The sequence below is a fragment of the Nomascus leucogenys genome, chromosome 16 (genome assembly GCF_006542625.1).
Source record: "Nomascus leucogenys isolate Asia chromosome 16, Asia_NLE_v1, whole genome shotgun sequence".
NCBI classification, from domain to species: domain Eukaryota; kingdom Metazoa; phylum Chordata; class Mammalia; order Primates; family Hylobatidae; genus Nomascus; species Nomascus leucogenys.
The window spans coordinates 92,626,883-92,646,325 of record NC_044396.1 but is presented as its reverse complement, the minus strand read 5'-3'; the positions used below and the strand labels follow the sequence as shown (position 1 = coordinate 92,646,325).

General features: G+C 44.2%; 1 protein-coding gene across 7 annotated transcripts in view; it reads left to right on the top strand.

Moving 5' to 3' along the window:
• PTK2 (protein tyrosine kinase 2) overlaps positions 1-2,489 on the top strand; it is a 289,297-nt gene extending 286,808 nt beyond the window's left edge. For all 7 annotated transcript variants that reach the window (XM_030795169.1, XM_030795171.1, XM_030795168.1 and 4 more), the window contains one exon: positions 1,214-2,489. In XM_030795169.1, the coding sequence (XP_030651029.1) occupies positions 1,214-1,426 (213 nt within the window). In that variant the 3' untranslated portion in view covers positions 1,427-2,489. The remainder of the gene's footprint in view (positions 1-1,213) is intronic.
• The last annotated feature ends 16,954 nt before the right edge of the window (positions 2,490-19,443 follow it).

Here is a 19,443-nt window from a genome sequence, read left to right as displayed (position 1 = left end):
CCATACTCAGCTAACTTTTTCTATATTTTTATAGAGATGGGGTTTCACCATGTTGCCCAGGCTGGCCTCAAGCTTTTGAGCTCAAGCCATCAGCTTCCCTCAGCCGCCCAAAGTGCTGAGATTGTACAGGAGTGAGCCACTGCGCCCTGCCACCATCCTTAAACCATTTTTTGTATAGCCAAGGAAGGTCTTGAGATAGAGTTGGCATAGTAGAAAGCATAAGACCAGAAGTCAGGATGGAGGCTTTTGTCCTGGCCTGGACACTAATGAGCTGTGTGGCCTTCAGCACATCTTTCTGTATCTCAGTTGTCCATTCTCTGATGTGAAAGCGTTTGGAATAGATGATCTCTGAGGTTCTGTCAGATTCTGTGGTTCTATTATGAAACAAAAGCCCTGGGAGTCACTGAGATTAATAAAGTGTAAACAGTGAGCGCAAATGGAGACTAAGTTAGTCCTGGTGTCAGGGAAGGCTTTGAATGGAAGGAACTAGATGCTGGATCTGCATGTGTGAATGGGCATGCACACACAGGCACACTATAATAGCTGAATTTCTAAAGTAAGTAAAAAATTTTTAAAAATGCATGAATGTAGTGTGGGAAGTTAAAATAAGAAAAAAAAATTTTCAGCCGGGCGCGGTGGCTCACGCTTGTAATCCCAGCACTTTGGGAGGCCGAGGCGGGCGGATCACGAGGTCAGGAGATCGAGACCACGGTGAAACCCCGTCTCTACTAAAAATACAAAAAATTAGCCGGGCGTGGTGGTGGGTGCCTGTAGTCCCAGCTACTCGGAGAGGCTGAGGCAGGAGAATGGCGTGAACCCAGGAGGCGGAGGTTGCAGTGAGCCGAGATTGCGCCACTGCACTCCAGCCTGGGGGACAGAGCGAGACTCTGTCTCAAAAAAAAAGAAAAAGAAAAAAAAATTTTAAGATTGATTTTTCATCCTATTGCTCCTAAGGAAGATTTATTTACAGGAAATAAAGTTTTCTTCTCATGGAGGCACTGAAAGAAAGGCTCATAAAAATTCCCTGAAAAGTTCATTGGTGCAGGGCTCAGTGGCATGTGCCTGTGTCCCCAGCTAATGGGAAGGCTGAGGCAGGAAGATTGCTTGAGCCCAGGAGTTTGAGGCAAGCTTGGACAACATAGTAAGAACATCTCTCTAAAAAAGAAAATAATTCATTGGAAAAAGTTCTCCTGACCTATCTCTTGTCTTTCAGATTGAGATGGCGCAGAAACTATTGAACTCTGACCTGGGAGAGCTCATCAACAAGATGAAACTGGCCCAGCAGTATGTCATGACCAGCCTCCAGCAAGAGTACAAAAAGCAAATGCTGACTGCTGCTCACGCCCTGGCTGTGGATGCTAAAAACTTACTCGATGTCATTGACCAAGCAAGACTGAAAATGCTTGGGCAGACGAGACCACACTGAGCCTCCCCTAGGAGCACGTCTTGCTACCCTCTTTTGAAGATGTTCTCTAGCCTTCCACCAGCAGCGAGGAATTAACCCTGTGTCCTCAGTCGCCAGCACTTACAGCTCCAACTTTTTTGAATGACCATCTGGTTGAAAATCGTTCTCATATAAGTTTAACCACACTTTAATTTGGGTTCATTTTTTGTTTTGTTTTTTTCAATCATGATATTCAGAAAAGTCCAGGATCCAAAATGTGGCATTTTTATAAGAATGAAAATTGTACGTAAGCTTTTAAGCATCATGAAGAACAGTTTATGTTCACATTAAGATACGTTCTAATAGGGGATGGCCAAGGGGTGACATCTTAATTCCTAAACTACCTTAGCTGCATAGTGGAAGAGGAGAGCATGAAGCAAAGAATTCCAGGAAACCCAAGAGGCTGAGAATTCTTTTGTCTACCATAGAATTATTATCCAGACTGGAATTTTTATTTGTTAGAACACCCTTCAGTTGCAATATGCTAATCCCACTTTACAAAGAATATAAAAGCTATATTTTGAAGACTTGAGTTATTTCAGAAAAAACTACAGCCCTTTTTGTCTTACCTGCCTTTTACTTTCGTGTGGATATGTGAAGCATTGGGTCGGGAACTAGCTGTAGAACACAACTAAAAACTCTTGTCTTTTTTCACAGAATAATGTGCCAGTTTTTTGTAGCAATGTTATTTCTCTTGGAAGCAGACATGCTTTGTACCAGAGCACCTCCAAACTGCATTGAGGAGAAGTTCCAGAACCATCCCCTTTTTCCATTTTTGTATAATTTATAAAGAAAGATTAAAGCCATGTTGACTATTTTACAGCCACTGGAGTTAACTAACCCTTCCTTGTATCTGTCTTCCCAGGAGAGAATGAAGCAAAACAGGAATTTGGTTTTCTTTTGATGTCCAGTTACACCATCCATTCTGTTAATTTTGAAAAAATATACCCTCCCTTTAGTTTGTTGGGGGATATAAATTATTCTCAGGAAGAATATAATGAACTGTACAGTTACTTTGACCTATTAAAAAGGTGTTACCAGTAAAGTTCTTGTAATATCCTTTGTTTTCGTTCTGTTTCTTCAGGTGGCTTTTTCTCAGGTGACTTATCAGATAAGATAACGTATATACAGGAGAGCTCCCAATAATTATCAGGAAGCCTCTCACTAATTAGTTTCTTTTTTTTATTTAATCTTCTAAACAAGTCAAGGATGTTACCACAGAAGGGTAGCGTGGCTAAGTTAACCTTTTCATTCCATCATCACCCATTAAATGCAGAGCTCAGGATGGAAGTAGCAATGGTCTTCAATGAAAGAACCTTCCCCTTTGCAGGGTCTCACTATTCCACTAACTCGGACTCAAAGCATAATTCACTTGTCAAGGAAATTGTTAGCATCTCCCAGGCCCACCCTAGTCTTGCTAGAATCTCTGTGAGCCACAGAGCAGGGAGCAAATAGAACTGGGATCTCCAGCACTAGGGACTCAGACTCCGAAGGGAGGGATTTGAGAGAATTTTTTCCAGGTGAATACATACTCTTATGTGCAAAAGCAGCTTCATCTTTGGATCTGTGACAGTTACTTCATCTGAAGCAAATGTCAAGGGAATGTCATCCTTGTGAGTTTTTTCTAATTTTTGGCATTCTTGAGTCTCTTATATTTCTATTTCCTCATGTTTAAAGTGGTGATTGTGAGAGTGAGCTAAGTCCAGTGTAAATGGTAAAGTGCTCTACATACCTTGTAAGGGACTTTGATATCAGACCTGTCCAGTATACTCTCAGAGGTTTAGGAGCATCCATGGCTCTCACCCACTAGAAACCAGTAGCACTCCCACCAAGCCGTGACAACCAAACTGTAGACATTGCCAAAGGTTCCCAGGGGAAGGAGGGACAGAACCATTGCAAATTGAGAACCACTGTTTCAGATAAGAGTTTACCTGCAGTTAGCCAGGCGTGGTGGCTCACGCCTGTAATCCCAGCACTTTGGGAGGCCGAGGCAGGTGGATCACGAGGTCCATCCTGGCTAACATGGTGAAACCCTGTCTCTACTAAAAATACAAAAAATCAGCCGGGCATGGTGGCAGGCGCCTGTAGTCCCAGCTACTCGGGAGGCTGAGGCAGGAGAATGGCGTGAACCCAGCTGGCAGAGCTTACAGTGAGCGGAGATCGCGACACTGCACTCCAGCTTGGGCAACACAGCGTGACTCCGTCTCAAAAAAAAAAAAAAGTTTACCTGCAGTTAATATATTTTGCCTCATGGTCTCACTTCTTAGGAACACCTAGAATTGCGGGTAAGTTTCACGTCTTCCTATAAACCAAAGAAAATTTTGGTTTTTAGAGCAGGTGGAGAGACAGACGTTGCATCAGTGCATGGGCCAGAGGTCAGAGGTCAAGCACAGCCACCAGAGTTGAGCAGAGGCCGTTCACATCCCGTGAACTTAGTGGCCTGGAGGGCTATCAGGACCATGAGGTGACTTCCATTACAAAACAAAATGGGGAATTTCAAATCTAAAGACCCAGAGAAAAGTTCATTTGAAACTAAAAGTGTTCAAATTACTCAGCTTCGTTATACTACCTCAATAACAGCTGCCTGATGAGACAAACCGTACATGCAGCACCTGAAAACCTGTCCAAGTTAGCTGGGAGAAGTGTTCACAATCTCATCATTTTTCTCCTATTTTTTATTTTACATTATTAAAGAGTAGGTAGAGAAAAGGGCACATAAATGTAGAGCTTACTGAACTTTTCCCAAAGGAGTGTCCTCTTGTAACTACACCCAGGGTCAGAGAATAGTAACATCACCCCAGAGGTCCTGGGGCTCCCTCCCGCACTGCTCCCCCAGAAGGGCAATCACCACCCTGCTTTTAATCAACTTGAGTAGGATTTAACTTGCATACAATAAGAGCCATTGAATAAACAGCTCGATTTTTTTCAAATGTATACGTCCAGTTAGTGACCAGTGTGAGGAAGATGAGAAAGAGCCAGCACTTGGGAAGTGCCTTCATGCCTCTGGAGGGCAGGTCCCTGTTTCTCCTTTGTAACCTCTAGTCTGGTCTCCATCACTAGAAATAGCTTCTTACACTTCAGATTGCTCCTAGAACTACACCATATATACTCTCATTTCTGGCTGCTTTCACTATGAGTGATGTTTTTGAATATCCATGTAGTGTGTATCTGAAGTTCATTCCTTATTATTTCTGATAATTCTCCATGGTAAGAATATATTGCTGTGTATTTCCCTGTTCACCTGTTGATGAATGGAACATTTGGGTGCTTTTCAGTTTCTGACTATTAGAAATAAAACTGGGGACAGTGTTTCCATTCCTCCTGGGCAAGTAAACTATGAAGGAAAGTTCTGGAACATCTGGTAAGTGTATGCTTACCTTTATTAAAAACTGCCAAACTGGTTTCCAGTGACGTTATATCATTTTCATGGATGGACATTCCAGTTGCTCCACATTGTCACCAATGCTTGGTAGTGTCAGTTGTTTTTATCCTCCATATCTAATGAGGTTGAGCGTTTTATTTTTTCCTGTACTTAGCCATTTATACATGTTTTTGTGAAGCATCTGCTCAGATATTTTGCATTTTAAGAAAACTGTTTATCATGTTGTTGTGGAGTAATGGGTGTTCTTATACACTCTGGATATCAGCCTTTGGTCAGATACTTGTTTTCTAGGTATTTTCTCTCATCCTGGGGCTTGACTATTCATTTTCTTAACTGTACCTCCCTGTATTTTTATCTGAAAAATTGGCAGAGGGGTTGTTATGATTGGAATTTCATTGAGTTTATAGATTAGTTTGGGGAGTACAGATGTCTTAGAAATTGAGTCTTCAGAAACATGAACTTCTCTTTTAAAGAGAAGATCTTGGCCAGGCGCAGTGGCTCACGTCTATAATCCCAGCACTTTGGGAGGCCAAGGCAGGCAGATCACCTGAGGTCAGGTCAGGAGTTCGAGACCAGCCTGGCCAACATAGTGAAACCCCATCTCTACTAAAAATACAAAAATTAGCCGGGTGTGGTGGCAGATGCCTGTAGTCCCAGCTACTCAGGAGACTAAGGCAGGAGAATCACTTGAACCCAGGAGGCGGGAGGTTGCGATGAGCCGAGATCAGGCCACTGCACTCCAGCCTGGGTGACAGAGTGAGACTCCATCTCAAAAATAATAATAATAATAAGATCTTTAGCCAGGTGTGGTAGTGTGCACCTGTAGTCCCAGCTACTCTGGAGGCTGAAGTGGGAGGATCACTTGAGCCCAGGTTGAGGCTCCAGTGAGCTGTGATCACAACTGCACTCCAGCCTGAGTGACAGAGTGAGATGCTGTCTCTTTAAAAAAAATTTAAAAATACTGCTTGTTTGGGCAGCGCATATGCTAAAATTGGAACGATACAGAGAAGATTAGCTTTTAAAAACTTTTTAAAGGCTGGGCGTGGTGGCTTATGCCTGTAATGTCAGCACTTTGGGAGGCCGAGGCAGGCGGATCACCTGAGGTCAGGAGTTTGAGACCAGCCTGGCCAACATAGTGAAACCCTATCTCTACTAAAAATACAAAAATTAGCCAGGCATGGTGGACCTCCGCCTCCTAGGTTCAAGTGATTCTCCTGCTTCAGCCTCCCTAGTAGCTGGGATTACAATCATCTGCCACCACACCCAGCTAAATTTTGTAATTTTAGTAGATGTGTTGGCCAGGCTGGTCTCGAACTCCTGACCTCAAATGATCTGCCTACCTCTACCTCCCAAAGTGCTGGAATTACAGACGTGAGCCACCACGCCCGGTCTCAGTCAACTGTCTTAATGCAAAGGGATCCTTAAAACCTTTTGAAGACACTACCAGTTTACATTTTTTTAATAACTCATGACCAGAAACTTCAAGATCATTAAAGTTAGTTTCCCTTTTTTTAATTTAAAAATTTTATAGAGAAGATGGTTTCTGCTTGAAATATGAACACTTTTTGAAATACGAGCGCTTTGATTCATAATGTAATTACAACATTTATATATACACGTTTAATACTAGAGTACGCTACCTTTAAACCAAAGGATTTTAAAATGTAAGACCAGGCGCAGTGGCTCACACCTGTAATCCCAGCACTTTGGGAGGCCGAGGTGGGTGGATCACCAGAGGTCAGGAGTTTGGGACCAGCCTGGCCAACATGGCAAAACCCCATCTCTACTAAAAACACAAAATTAGCCAGGTGTGGTGGCACATGTCTGTAATCCCAACTACTAGTTGGGGCTGAGGCAGGAGAATTGCTTGAACCCTGGTGGCAGAGGTTGCAGTGAGCTGAGATCAGGCCACTGCACTCCAGCCTGGGCAACAGAGCAAGACTCCATCTCAAAAAAATAAAATGTGAATACTTTCTCTCCCCTTTTTAAAAACAGTTGGAAATCACCTTATTCAAAGGGAGCTCATTAAAAGAGTGAGTCCCCAGCGACTGATTTTTTGAACCCCCTTACTTGCCCGCCCAGGTCACTGAGTGTAATTTACAACTTAGCTCTCTATCAGGGTACTGGAAGTTTCTGTTCTCCCATCCTGGAGTGTTCTTAAAAGCCAGCACTTTTAACACTTCAGTAAGTTTTGACTTGTGTTCAAAGTCTTTGAGACCCATAATTTCACATTTCTAGCTGTCACTAGAAACGAGTCAAGAAGCTCGGCTGAATCCGAATGGCTTTACAGGCTCAGGTGCCAGTTTCCTCTGGAGGTTGGCCAACCCCAGTTATCCTGCACATCTTTCTGTGCCACTGCTGGGATGCAGTCAGCTTGCACAACGGTAAGGATTGTTGGCAAGAGTTACAGATTTTACATGTTTATTTAAATGCTGCTTTGAGTTGTAAGGGGTCATCTTTAAGTTAGGGATATCTTTAACAATAAGTTTTGCCCCTGCCTGTGACCAGGGATTACACACTACAGCTACTGTGCACCAAGAATTCAATACTAGTTCAGGCCAGGCACAGTGGCTACACGTGTAATCCCAACACCTTTGGCGGCCGAGGTGGGCAAATCACCTGAGATCAGGAGCTCAAGAACAGCCCAGCCAACATGGTGAAACCCCATCTCTACTAAAAATAGAAAAATTAGCCAGGCAGGGTGGCAGGTGCCCGTAGTCCCGGCTACTCGGGAGGCTGAAGGAGGAGAATCACTTGAACCTGACAGGTCGGAGGTGGCAGTGAGAAAAGATCATGCCACTGCACTCCAGCCTGGGCAACGGAGCGAGACTCCGTCTCAAAAAAAAAAAAAAAAGTAGCCAGGTGTGGTGGTGTGTGCCTGTGGTCCCAGCTATGTGGGAGGCTGAAGTGGGAGGATCACTTGAACCCCAGGGGTGGAGGCTTCAGTGAGCTGTGAGTGTGCCATTGCACTTCAGCCTGGGTGACAGAGCGAGACCCTGTCTCAAAACAACAACCACGGTTTATTATATACAGGGGTCATACAATACAGCTAACTATGCACTGCAGATTGTACCCCAGCTAACTGCACCAGAGATTGAGTATTACAGATTATTATATACTAGGGTTATATGTTGCAACTGACTAGGTACCATGGGTTGCACACTACAAAGTGTAGGAGTCAGAGGGTGGAGACCGTTCTAGCCTATTAAGGTCAAAGTTCCAGAACAAAATGAGAAGCTGTAGGTAATGCCTGAGGCCTGGAAGGAAGTGTGTATTTGACCATAGTAGGAGTGGAGATGGGCTGTGGTTGAGATGAGAAGAGCCGGGGAGGTTGTGGGAAGACCGTGCTTGGTGTTTTTGTGGTCCACTGAAGTATAAAGGACCTTGTCAGCAGCAGCCTCTAGTTCAACTCACACCACTTGAGTGGTACGATGCTTATCCCTGGTTCACAGGTGAAGAAACGGTTACATAGTAATCTGACAGCCACGTGGTTAGTAGGTGCCAGAACTGGGTTGGAAGCTGGGTCGGCCTCATGTTTAGGACTGTAACATAACCACTAGGCCAAATGCCTCTCCCAAGTTCTCCCCAGGGATGAAGACCCCACAAATTACATTTTGAAATTTTCTGATGCCTGACAATATCAGAATTGCCATATTTGGTTGGGTTTCCCATCCACACAACCCAGTAAAATCAAAGCTCAATGCCAAAGTAAAAAGGCACTGGTTATGTGCCCCAAAGGTCTTTCGTCCAGAAGGTCTAACCCTTTGCAGATGACTGGACAATGCTGGAATGATGAGCCCAGAGGGCTCTGATCTCCACCTAAAGTGACACATCCTTTGTCCTTTAGTTGTCCCTCATGTTCTCTCTCAATGACAACAGCTAATACTGAGTTCACGTGTGCCAGGCACTGTCCTCAGTTCTAACAGTGACCCTCTAAGGCAGGAGGGTTTAATCTCTTCACTTGGAAATGGAGGTTTGGGAGTTTAAATTCTTAGGTCACCTTGGCGCTGGAACCCAGCCCCCAGGTGTCCTGGCTTTCAGGCTTTGACCAGGTTCAGCAACGACCAGGTGTAGCAATAAGGAGGGCTGTGTGTGTTGTTTAAAACTGTTGAATCATGCCTGGCTTTAATTTGTTATCTTTCTGGAAACAAACAGGCTGGGCATGGTGGCTGACACCTGTAATCCCAGCTACTCGAGAGGCTGAGGCAGGAGGATCACTTCAGGCCAGGAGTTTGAGACCAGCCTGGACAACATAGCGAGACCTTGTTCCTACTAAAAACTAAGAACTTGGCCGGGCGCCGTGGCTCACGCCTGTAATCCCAGCACCTCAGGAGGCTGGGGCAGGCAGGTCACGAGGTCAGGAGTTCGAGACCAGCCTGGTCAATATGGTGAAACCCCATCTCTACTAAAAATACAAAAATTAGCTGAGTGTGGTGGTGCGCACCTGTAGTCCCAGCTACTCGGGAGGCTGAAGCAGGGAAATCGCTTGAACCCAGGAGGCGGAGGTTGCAGTGAGCCAAGATTGTGCCACTGCACTCCAGCATGGGCGACAGAACAAGACTCCATCTGAAAAAAGAAAAAAAAAACTAAAAAATTAAGTGGGCATGGCGGTACATGTCTGTAGTCCCAACTACTCAGGAGGCTAAGGCAGGAGGATTGCTTGAGCCCAGGAGTTCAAGTTTACAGTGAGCTATGATCACCCACCGCACTCCAGCTTGGGTGACAGAACAAGACCCTGTCTCTTTAAAAATGATAATTCTTGAAATGTAACTGGAGTGTTGTCTCGGACTATCATATTTTTCAAGATCTACTGGATAAAACCCAGATAAAACTTCTGTCCAATATCATACTGGGTGGGCATTGATTAATGAAGTAATTAAAACTGATTTTATTAAATCACTTTAATATGCTGTGTTAAAATGCTGTTACTTTGGTCAATCCTCATCTTATTTCATCTTATCAAATGCTTCATATTTTCCACACCTAACAGCAAAAAGTAAAAATGATATGTGAACTTCCAGAGTGATTGTGTGTATGTATATATATGTGTGTCTGTATGTATATATATATATAAACATACACACACATATATATATGTTTTCTTTAAAAAAAAAAAAAGTGAGGCCCTCCTTTGCTGAGTGATTGTTTTTTAAGCAGTGTGTGACTTTCTGTTTCTTTACATTCATAAGAAAATCTGGTCATGATATTTAACAACATGGATGGAGTTATTCTGATTTTTATATTTGATTCTCATTTAATAAATCCCCAAAGCCAAAAAAAAATCATTATACATGCTCACACACATTTACCAAATGAATATCATGCTTTCTATCATACTCCTTGCTTTGTAACTTACTACTCTAAGCACACATTATATTGTATTATTATAAATTATGTCAAAGTGGATACAGTATGATTTATTTTCTTGCTCTTGTAACATGGTAAAATAGATACATTAATTATATCTTTATCATTTTAATCTTTACTTGACTGCATTTAGTAATCTGTCTTACATTCTTTATTTCTCAGTGGCTTCTATAATAATCCTGGAAATGTGTATTAGCACGTTTATTTGAATTGAAAAATGAAGTCACCTGACAGAGAATCTATTTGGCTTTCTTGTTTGACAAGGGGGATGGGCTCTGCAAATCAGATATCAGATGCCATATTTTTCCATAAATTGAATAAGCTAAATCTACAGTTATAACTTTGACAAAAATGTATTAATATTTAAAGAAGTAATATAACTTTTATTTAAAAAACATTTTATTGCAGCTGGGTGCGATGGCTCAACCCTGTAATCACAGCACTTTGGGAGGCTGAGGCGGGCAGAACACCTGAGGTCAAGAGTTCAAGACCAGCCTGGCCAACATGGCAAAATTCCATCTCTACTAAAAATATGAAAGTTAGCTGGGTGTGGTGGCAGGCGCCTGTAGTCCCAGCTACTCCAAAGGCTGAGGCAGGAGAATTGCTTGAACCCGGGAGGTGGAGGTTGCAGTGAGCAGAGATTGCGCCACTGCACTCCGGCCTGGAGTGAGACTCTGTCTCAAAAAAAAAAATTTTTTTTTTAATTTTTGACCAGGTGCAGTGACTTACGCCTGTAATCCCAGCACTTTGGGAGGCCAAGGCGGGTGGATCACGAGGTTAGGGGTTCAAGACCAGCCTAGCCAAGATGGTGAAACCTCGTCTCTACTGAAAATACAGAAATTAGCCAGGTGCGTGGTGGCAGGCACCTGTAATCCCAGCTACTCGAGAGGCTGAGGCAAGAGAATCGCTTGAACCGGGGTGGGGGCGGAAGTTGCAGTGAGCCGAGATCGTACCACTGCACTCCAGCCTGGGTGACAGAGTGAGACTCTGTATCAAAAAATATATACATTTATTGGCAAAGATATAAGTGAATTAACTCCGACAGAGTGAGACTCCTCAAAAAAAAAAAAAATTTATTGGCAAAGATGTAAATGATATAAGAATGTTTTTATGTTCCTCACACCTTACTGAACATATTAGGTTAAACTTGATCCTTTTAAATTAATATTAGATATCAGCCTCAGAAAATTCTTTTTGTTTTCATTGAGGTAAATGTACATACAGTGAAATGCACAGTTTAATGAATTTTAACAAATGCATACACCTGTGTAACCATCACTCAAGTTGAGATATAGAACATACTCATAGGGAGTTCCCAGCCTATAGGCAAACACTGTTCTGATTTCCAACAGCATAGATTAGTTTGTTTTTTTTTTTTTTGAGACGGAGTCTCGCTCTGTCGCCCAGGCTGGAGTGCAGTGGCGCAATCTCGGCTCACTGCAAGCTCCGCCTCCCGGGTTCATGCCATTCTGCCACCTCAGCCTCTCCGAGCAGCTGGGACTACAGGCGCCCGCCACCACGCCCCGCTAATTTTTTTGTATTTTTAGTAGAGACGGGGTTTCACCGTGGTCTCGATCTCCTGACCTCGTGATCCGCCCGCCTCGGCCTCCCAAAGTGCTGGGATTACAAGCATGAGCCACCGCGCCTGGCCAGCATAGATTAGTTTTTGCCTGTTCTTGAATTCATATCAATTGAGCATACAGTGTGTGCTTTTTTGTGTCTAGCTTCTTTCACTTAACACAATGTTTTTGAGATGCATCCATGTGGTGTGTTTGTTGTTTTTTTGTTTTGTTATTTGGTTTTTTGTTTTGTTTTTTTTTTTGAGATGGAGTCTCACTCTGTAGCCCAGGCCGGAGTGCAGTGGCACGATCTCAGCTCACTGCAACCTCTGCCTCTTGGGTTCAAGCGATTCTCCCGCCTCAGTCTCCCGAGTAGCTGGGATTATAGGCGCCTGCCACTGCACCTGGCTATTTTTGGTAGTTTTAGTAGAGACGGGGTTTCACCATGTTGGCCAGGCTGGTCTTGAACTCCTGACCTTGTGATCCACCCGCCTCGTCCTCCCAAAGTGCTGGGATTACAGGCATGAGCACCGCACCTGGCCCATATTTTTTTTTTAATTGCTGAATAGTATTCTATTGTGTACATAGACTACAGTTCGTTTACCATTCTCCTATTGATAGATATCTGATTGTTTCCAGTTTAGGGCTTAATGAATAAAGTGGCTGTAAACATTTGCATACAAGTCTTTTTGGGTAGGTTTATGTTTTTATTTATTTTCTCTTTTTTTTTTTTTTTTTTTTTTTTTGAGACAGGGTCTCACCCTGTCACCCAGACTGGAGTGCAGTGGCACGATCTGAGCTCACTGCAGCCAGGCATCCTCTTGTCTCAGCCCCCTAAAATGTTGGGATTACAAGGATGACCCACTACAACTGGCCAACTGTTTGCTTTTATGAAGGTCTGTTCAAATCTTTTGCATATTTTTTTAAAATTATTTAATTTATTGAGACAGGGTCTCATTCTGTCACCCAGGCTGGAGTGCAGTGGCTCAATCACGGCTCACTGCAGTCTCCACTTCCTGGGCTCAGGTGATCCTCCCACCTCAGCTTCCCCCAGTAACTGGGACTGCAGGCATGCAGCACCACATCTGGCTAATTTTTGTATTTTTTGTAGAGATGCAGTTTTGCCATGTCACCCAGGCTATTACTCATTTTTTAAAAATTATTTTATTTATTTATTTTACAGTGAGTCTCACTGTGTTGTCCAGGCTGGTCTTGAACTGCTGAGCTCAAACAATCCTCTTACTTCAGCCTCCCAAGTAGCTGGGATTATAGGCGTGAGCCACTCCACGTGGCCTTTTGCTGGTTTTTAAAAATCAAGTTTTTTTACTTTATTATTGATTTGTAGTCATTCTTTATATATTCTGGATATAAGTCCTTTGTCAGCTGTATGTATTGCAAATATTCTCTCTCAGTCCATGGCTTGTCTTTTTATTTTCTTAACAGTATCTTTTGATGAGCAATAGTTCTTAATTTGAATGAAGTTCTAATTAATACTTTTTAAAATATTTAGTGCTTTTTGCATCTTCTCTAAGACATCTTTGCCTGCCCCAAGGTTGCACGATATTTACCATATTTTCCTCTAAAAGCTATATAACATTATTTTTAAAGGTTGTTTGTTTGTTTGTTTTTGAGACAGGGTGCCACTCTGTCACCTAGGTTGGAGCACAGTGGCGCAATCTCGGCTCACTGCAGCTTCAACCCCCCAAGCTCAAGTGATCCTCCTACCTCAGCCTCCCAACCTCGAGCAATCCTCCTACCTCAGCCTCCCAAGTAACTGGGACTTTCTTTTCCCTTTTTTTTTTTTTATTCTTGAAACAGGGTCTCACTCTGTCACGCAGGCTGTAGTGCAGTAGCATAATCAGAGCTCACTGCAGCCATGAACTACTAGGATCTAGGTGTATGCCACCAAGCCAGTCTAATTTTTATATTTTTTATAGAGATGAGGTTTTGCCATGTTGCCAGGCTGGTCTTGAACTCCTGGGCTCAAGCAATCCTCCTGCCTGGGCCTCCCAAAGTGCTGGGATTACAGGCATAAGCCACTGTGCCCTGCCATATTAATTTTATATTTAGGTCTATGATTTATCTTGAATTAGTGTGAAGGATATGAGGTGGATGTTGAAGTTCATTATTTTCCATATGGAAATCCAATTATTCCAGCACCATTTGTTGAAAAAAATCTTTCTCCATTGTCTTGCCTTGGAACCTTGGTCAAAAACCTATTGGCCATTTATGTGTGGATTTATTTCTAGACTTGCTATTCTGTTCCACTGTTCTCATCTGTTCTTATGTCTATACCACATTGTCTTGATTACTGTAGCTTTATAATGACTCCTGAAACCAAATGTAGTCAGTCTTGAAAGTGGCTATTGCAGATCATCCAATTTTGTTCTTTTTCTCCAAGATACTTATTGTTGGCTCTTCTAACTCACTTGCAGTTATATTTACATTTTGGCACCAATTTGTCAACTTCCATGTTTTAAAAGGCCCCTTGGGATTTTGACTTAGTTGGCTTCTGCTGTGTGACAACACATATTCCCCTCACTCCACCTCTGTGCATTCGCTGGCGGTTGGCTGATGCAGCTGCATGTGGCTGGGGGGCTCTGCCTCCAGATGGACCTGGCTTCACATGCCCTCGGCGACCAGGCTGAGGAAGACGCAGGGAGGAAGGTTTCTCTAGGCCACCTGGCTGGGACGAACCCCGAAGCCAGACGGGGCAACTGCATGTAAGCCTCTGAGGGCAGGACTGCTGACATCCTGTTGACCGTTGATAGTCACGTGGTTGAGCTCAGCGCCACTGGGGTAAGAAATCAACTGTAAAGGGCAAGGGAGCGATGACTTTTGGACGGTAATCTCATCTATCACACCTTTCTGTAGACACCCAGACTCAATTAGGGTCACAAAAGATCCTTTTTTTTTTTTTTGAGATGGAGTCTCGCTCTGTCGCCCAGGCTAGAGTGCAGTGGCGCGATCTCGGCTCACTGCAAGCTCTGCCTCCCGGGTTCACACCATTCTTCTGCCTCAGCCTCCCGAGTAGCTGGGACTACAGGCACCTGCCATCACGCCTGGCTAATTTTTTGTATTTTCAGTAGAGACGGGGTTTTACTGTGTTAGCCAGGCTTGTCTCGAACTCCTGACGTCAACTGATCCACCCGCCTCAGCCTCCCAAAGTGCTGGGATTACAGGCGTGAGCCACCGCACCCAGCCACAAAAGAACCTTTTGAAAGCCAGGTGACTTCAGTTGTAGCTTCCATCACCCTGAGGCAGGATGGCTGAGTCGCCAGCTGTGGGTTCTCACCCAGGACTGTCGGTAGGAGAGCAGCATGCGAGTTCTGGAGGCTATCCTGGGAGGGGTCAGAGCACTGAGTCACTGTGACAGAATTTCCTTCCATCCTCACCCACGCTTCCTGGGACCACAGCTGTAAGCACTGACATTCACAAACATGGGGAACGGGAAAAGAATTGAAGAGCCCTGAGTCCAGCAATGGGCCATCCGGTTCTCCCTGAGTCTGGGAATTAGAAAAAGAAAGGTCCACTATTTTCCTTAAGAGATTATTTCCAACAAAAATGTACGACTAATGGGTGACACTTTCATGACTGATAATTATCATTCAAACTTTGTAATATATTTGTGTTTGATTAGTTGTGTTCCGACAATTGTAATGATAAGTAAACCCAGAAGAATTTTTTCTGACACTTGGTCTCACAGGAAATAAAAATTTAAGATTTCAATTTATATATACTTTTTGTTGTAGACAAGTATATAGCATAATCAATAAGATTTTCAAGCATAAAAATATTTCCTTAGGATAAAAATATGTGGAAGAATTAAAATGGAAAATGGGTCCTGTGAGGAAAAGAGCAATGTGAAATATTAAAGAGGCGGCTCAGGCACTGCATGCCCTCAGAGTCAACCAACTGTGGATGGAAAATGTAGTCAGGCCTATGATGGTTATCTCTGTATGGAAGGTGTACAGACATTTTTCTTGTCATTATTCTCTAAACGATACAGTATAATTATTCACTACATGGCATTTCACATTGTGTTGGGTATTAGAAGTAATCTAGGCCGGGCGCGGTGGCTCACGCCTGTAATCCCAGCACTTTGGGAGGCTGGGGCGGGCGGAACATGAGGTCAAGAGATTGAGACCATCCTGGCCAACACGGTGAAACTCCATCTGTACTAAAAATACAAAAATTAGCCGGGCACAGTGGCACGCGCCTGTAGTCTCAGCTACTCGGGAGGCTGAGGCAGGAGAATCGATTGAACCCAGGAGGCAGAGGTTGCAGTGATCCGAGATCGCACCCCTGCACTCCAGCCTGGCAATAGGGCAGGATTCCATCTCAAAAAAAAAAAAAAGTAATCTAGAGATGATTTAAAGTATATGGTAGGATGTACGTAGGCTATATGCAAATACCGCACCATTTTACATCAGGGACTTGAGCTGTGCATTTTAGTATCCACTGGGTGTCCTGGAACCAATCCCCCACAAATACAGAGGGACAACTACACTGTTTGGAATGGAGTATATGAGATATCAAATCGATATGGTATTTTTCTGTTCCATCTGGTTACATTTTTTAAGTGATATGACAGTTTTATTTTTAAGTGTCAATATTTACAATGTTCCAGAAGTTGTATTCTTTGTAACTATTTAAACTTACATAATATTTTAGGTGTCAACTTAATGTGTAAGGGGGGTAAAAAAAAACATTTAAAATGGCATTTGGGGGTACGTAAACAAAACTGTTTGAAGACTGCCGACGCCGAGTGCGTTCATTGTATGGTGGAGTCAGAAGAAACCCAGAGATCAGCTACAGACTCCCTGGTGTCATCGTGCCACTGTACCTGTTGGGCCCAAGCTGCTGGGTTTCCAGCTTGTGTGTGGGATCCCTCTGCCTCAGTTTCTCATCATAGGATGAGGGTAAGTGCTCTGAGGCTTGAATGAGTAAATACTCATGCAGTGCCTAGAACAGGTATTTGGGCCAAGGAAGCGTACTGTGCCAGTGTCTGCCTTTTGATGGAAATGCATCTCTTAGGAGGCAGTGCAGGGCCCCATGGGCTGTTAGGAAATCTTCCCATGGACCCATGCCGAGTTCTGCTTCTTCAAGAAACACAGAACAAGACTCTTCCCTTCTCTATATGTGAGCTCAATAAGAGTATATTAGTCCACTTTGGGCTGCTATAACAAAATACCATAGACCGGGCGGCTTATGACCAACAGAAATGTATTTCTCATAGTTCTGGAGTCTGCAAAGTCCAAGATCAAGGCACCAGCAGATTCAGTGTCTGCTGAGGGCCTTCGTCCTGGTCCACAGATGACAGCTTCTCCCTGTATCCCCATATGGTAGAAGGGGCAAGGCAGTTCTCTGAGACCCCTTTTTTTATTTTTATTCTTTTTAGAAATGGAGTCTTGTACTGTCACCCAGGCTGGAGTGCAGTGGCGTGATATAGCTTATTATAATCTTGAACTCCTGGGCTCAAGAGATCCTCCCACCTCAGCATCCCAAGTAGTTGGAACCACGGGTGTGCACCAGTGCAATGGGTTTTTTTTTTTCCCCAAGACAGAGTCTCACTCTGTCACCCAGGCTGGAGTGCAATGGGGCAATCTCGGCTCACTGCAACCTCTGCCTCCTGGGTTCAAGCGATTCTCCTGCCTCAACCTCCCAAGTAGCTGGGATTACAAGCTCGCACCACCACGCTGGGCTAATTTTTGTATTTTTGGTAGAGACAGGGTTTCACCACGTTGGCCAGGCTGGTCTCAAACTCCTGTGATCCACCCGCCTCGGCCTCCCAAAGTGCTGGGATTACAGGCATGAGTCACCGGGCCCAGCCGGCTAATTTTTTTTTCAAGACAAGAGTCTTGGCCATGCATGGTGGCTCATGCCTGTAATCTCAGCATTTGGGAGGCCGAGGCAGGTGGATCACTGGAGGCCAGGAGTTTGAGACCAACCTAGGCAACGTGGCAGAAACCCATCTCTACTAAAAAAACAAAAATTAACCAGGTATGGTGGTGGACTCAGCTACTCAGGAGGGTGAGACATGAGAATCGCTTGAACCCAGGAGGCAGAGGCTGCAGTGAGCCGAGATCACACCACTGCACTCCAGTCTGGGTAACAGAGGGAGAATCTGTCTCAAAAAAAAAAAAAAAAAGAGGGAGTCTCGCATTGTTGTCCATGCTGGTTTCAAACTCCTGTTCTCAAGCAATTCTCCCGCCTTGGCCTCTTGAGTAGCTGGGATTACAGGTGCCAACCACTGCACCAGGCAAACAAGGCCTCTTTTATTTTATGTATTTATATTTATTTTTTGAGAAAGGGTCTTGCTCTGTCACCCACGCTGGGGTGCAATGGCATGATTTCAGCTCACTGCAACTTCTGTCTCCTAGGCTCAAGCGATTCTCCCACCTCAGCCTCCCAAGTAGCTGGGAGTATAGTTGTGTGCCACCATGCCTGGCTAATTTTTGTACTTTTTGTAGAGATGGAGTCTTGCCATGTTGGCCAGGCTGGCCTCAAACTCCTGAGCTCAAGTGATCCACTGACAGGGCTTCTTTTATGGGGGTGTTAATCCCAATTGTGAGGGCTCCATCCTCATGAAATAATCACCTCCTAAGGGCCTCACCTCATACCATCACCTTTCATGTTAAGATTTCAACATATGCATTTAATGGGGGAAAACACACACTTAGATGATGGCAAAAAGTTTGAAACAGTGACTCCTCCCACCCACTGCCTGAAATTGTCCTGTTATGTGATTAGACTGTATCCCGATGCTTCTCAATTCTGATGGCCCTCTTCCATGTGTGATGCCGCAGGGAAGTGCAGGCTCTTGAAACAGAAGAACTTAGGAGAGTGTTGGGATGTTATGTACAGAGTGTGCACTAAGGAACCAGTCCCTCATCAGGAACGGAACATATGTGCTCTCATTGTTGGTCACAATCAGCCATGTTCCCAATAAGGAGGCCACACCAATCTCAGTAGGCTCACAGGGTATCCAGGACTGGGTTCCAGAGCTGCACACTCCACCTGCTGCCTCTTCAGAGAAGCGGGGCATCTACCTTCCTCAGGCTAGTGTTGGCGGAACACAAGCACAAAGCACAATGGCAGTGCCGTGCCGCTTCCTGTCTCCCCAGCGTCCCAATCCGTGAGCATGCCGTCTCCCTCCATTGTGAAATTCTCAGTCATGTTTCACAGATTTCTGTACAGAGGTTTTGTACATCTTTATTTTCATTTGTTCTTCTGTTTTTAACTTTTCTTTTTTTCCTTTTTTTTCTTTTTCTTTTTTTTAGTTTTTTTGAGACAGTCTCTGTTGGCCAGGCTGAAGTACAGTGGTGTGATCACAGCTCACTGTTGCCTTGACTGCCCAGGCTCGAGCCATCCTCTTGCCTCAGCCTCCCAATTAGCTGAGACTACAGGTATGTGCCACTGTGCCCAGGCTCATTCTATTTAAATTTTATTTTTAGGCCAGGCCTGATGGCTCATGCCTGTAAGCCCAGCACTTTGGAAGGCCGAGGCAGGTGGATCATTTGAGGCCAGCCTGGCCATCATGGCAAAACCCTGTCTCTACTAAAAATACAAAAATTAGCCAGGCGTGGTTGTGCACGCCTGCAGTCCCACCTACTCGGGAGGCTGAGGCACGAGAATTGCTCGAACCCGGGAGGTGGAGGTTGCAGTGAGCCAAGATCATGCCACTGCAC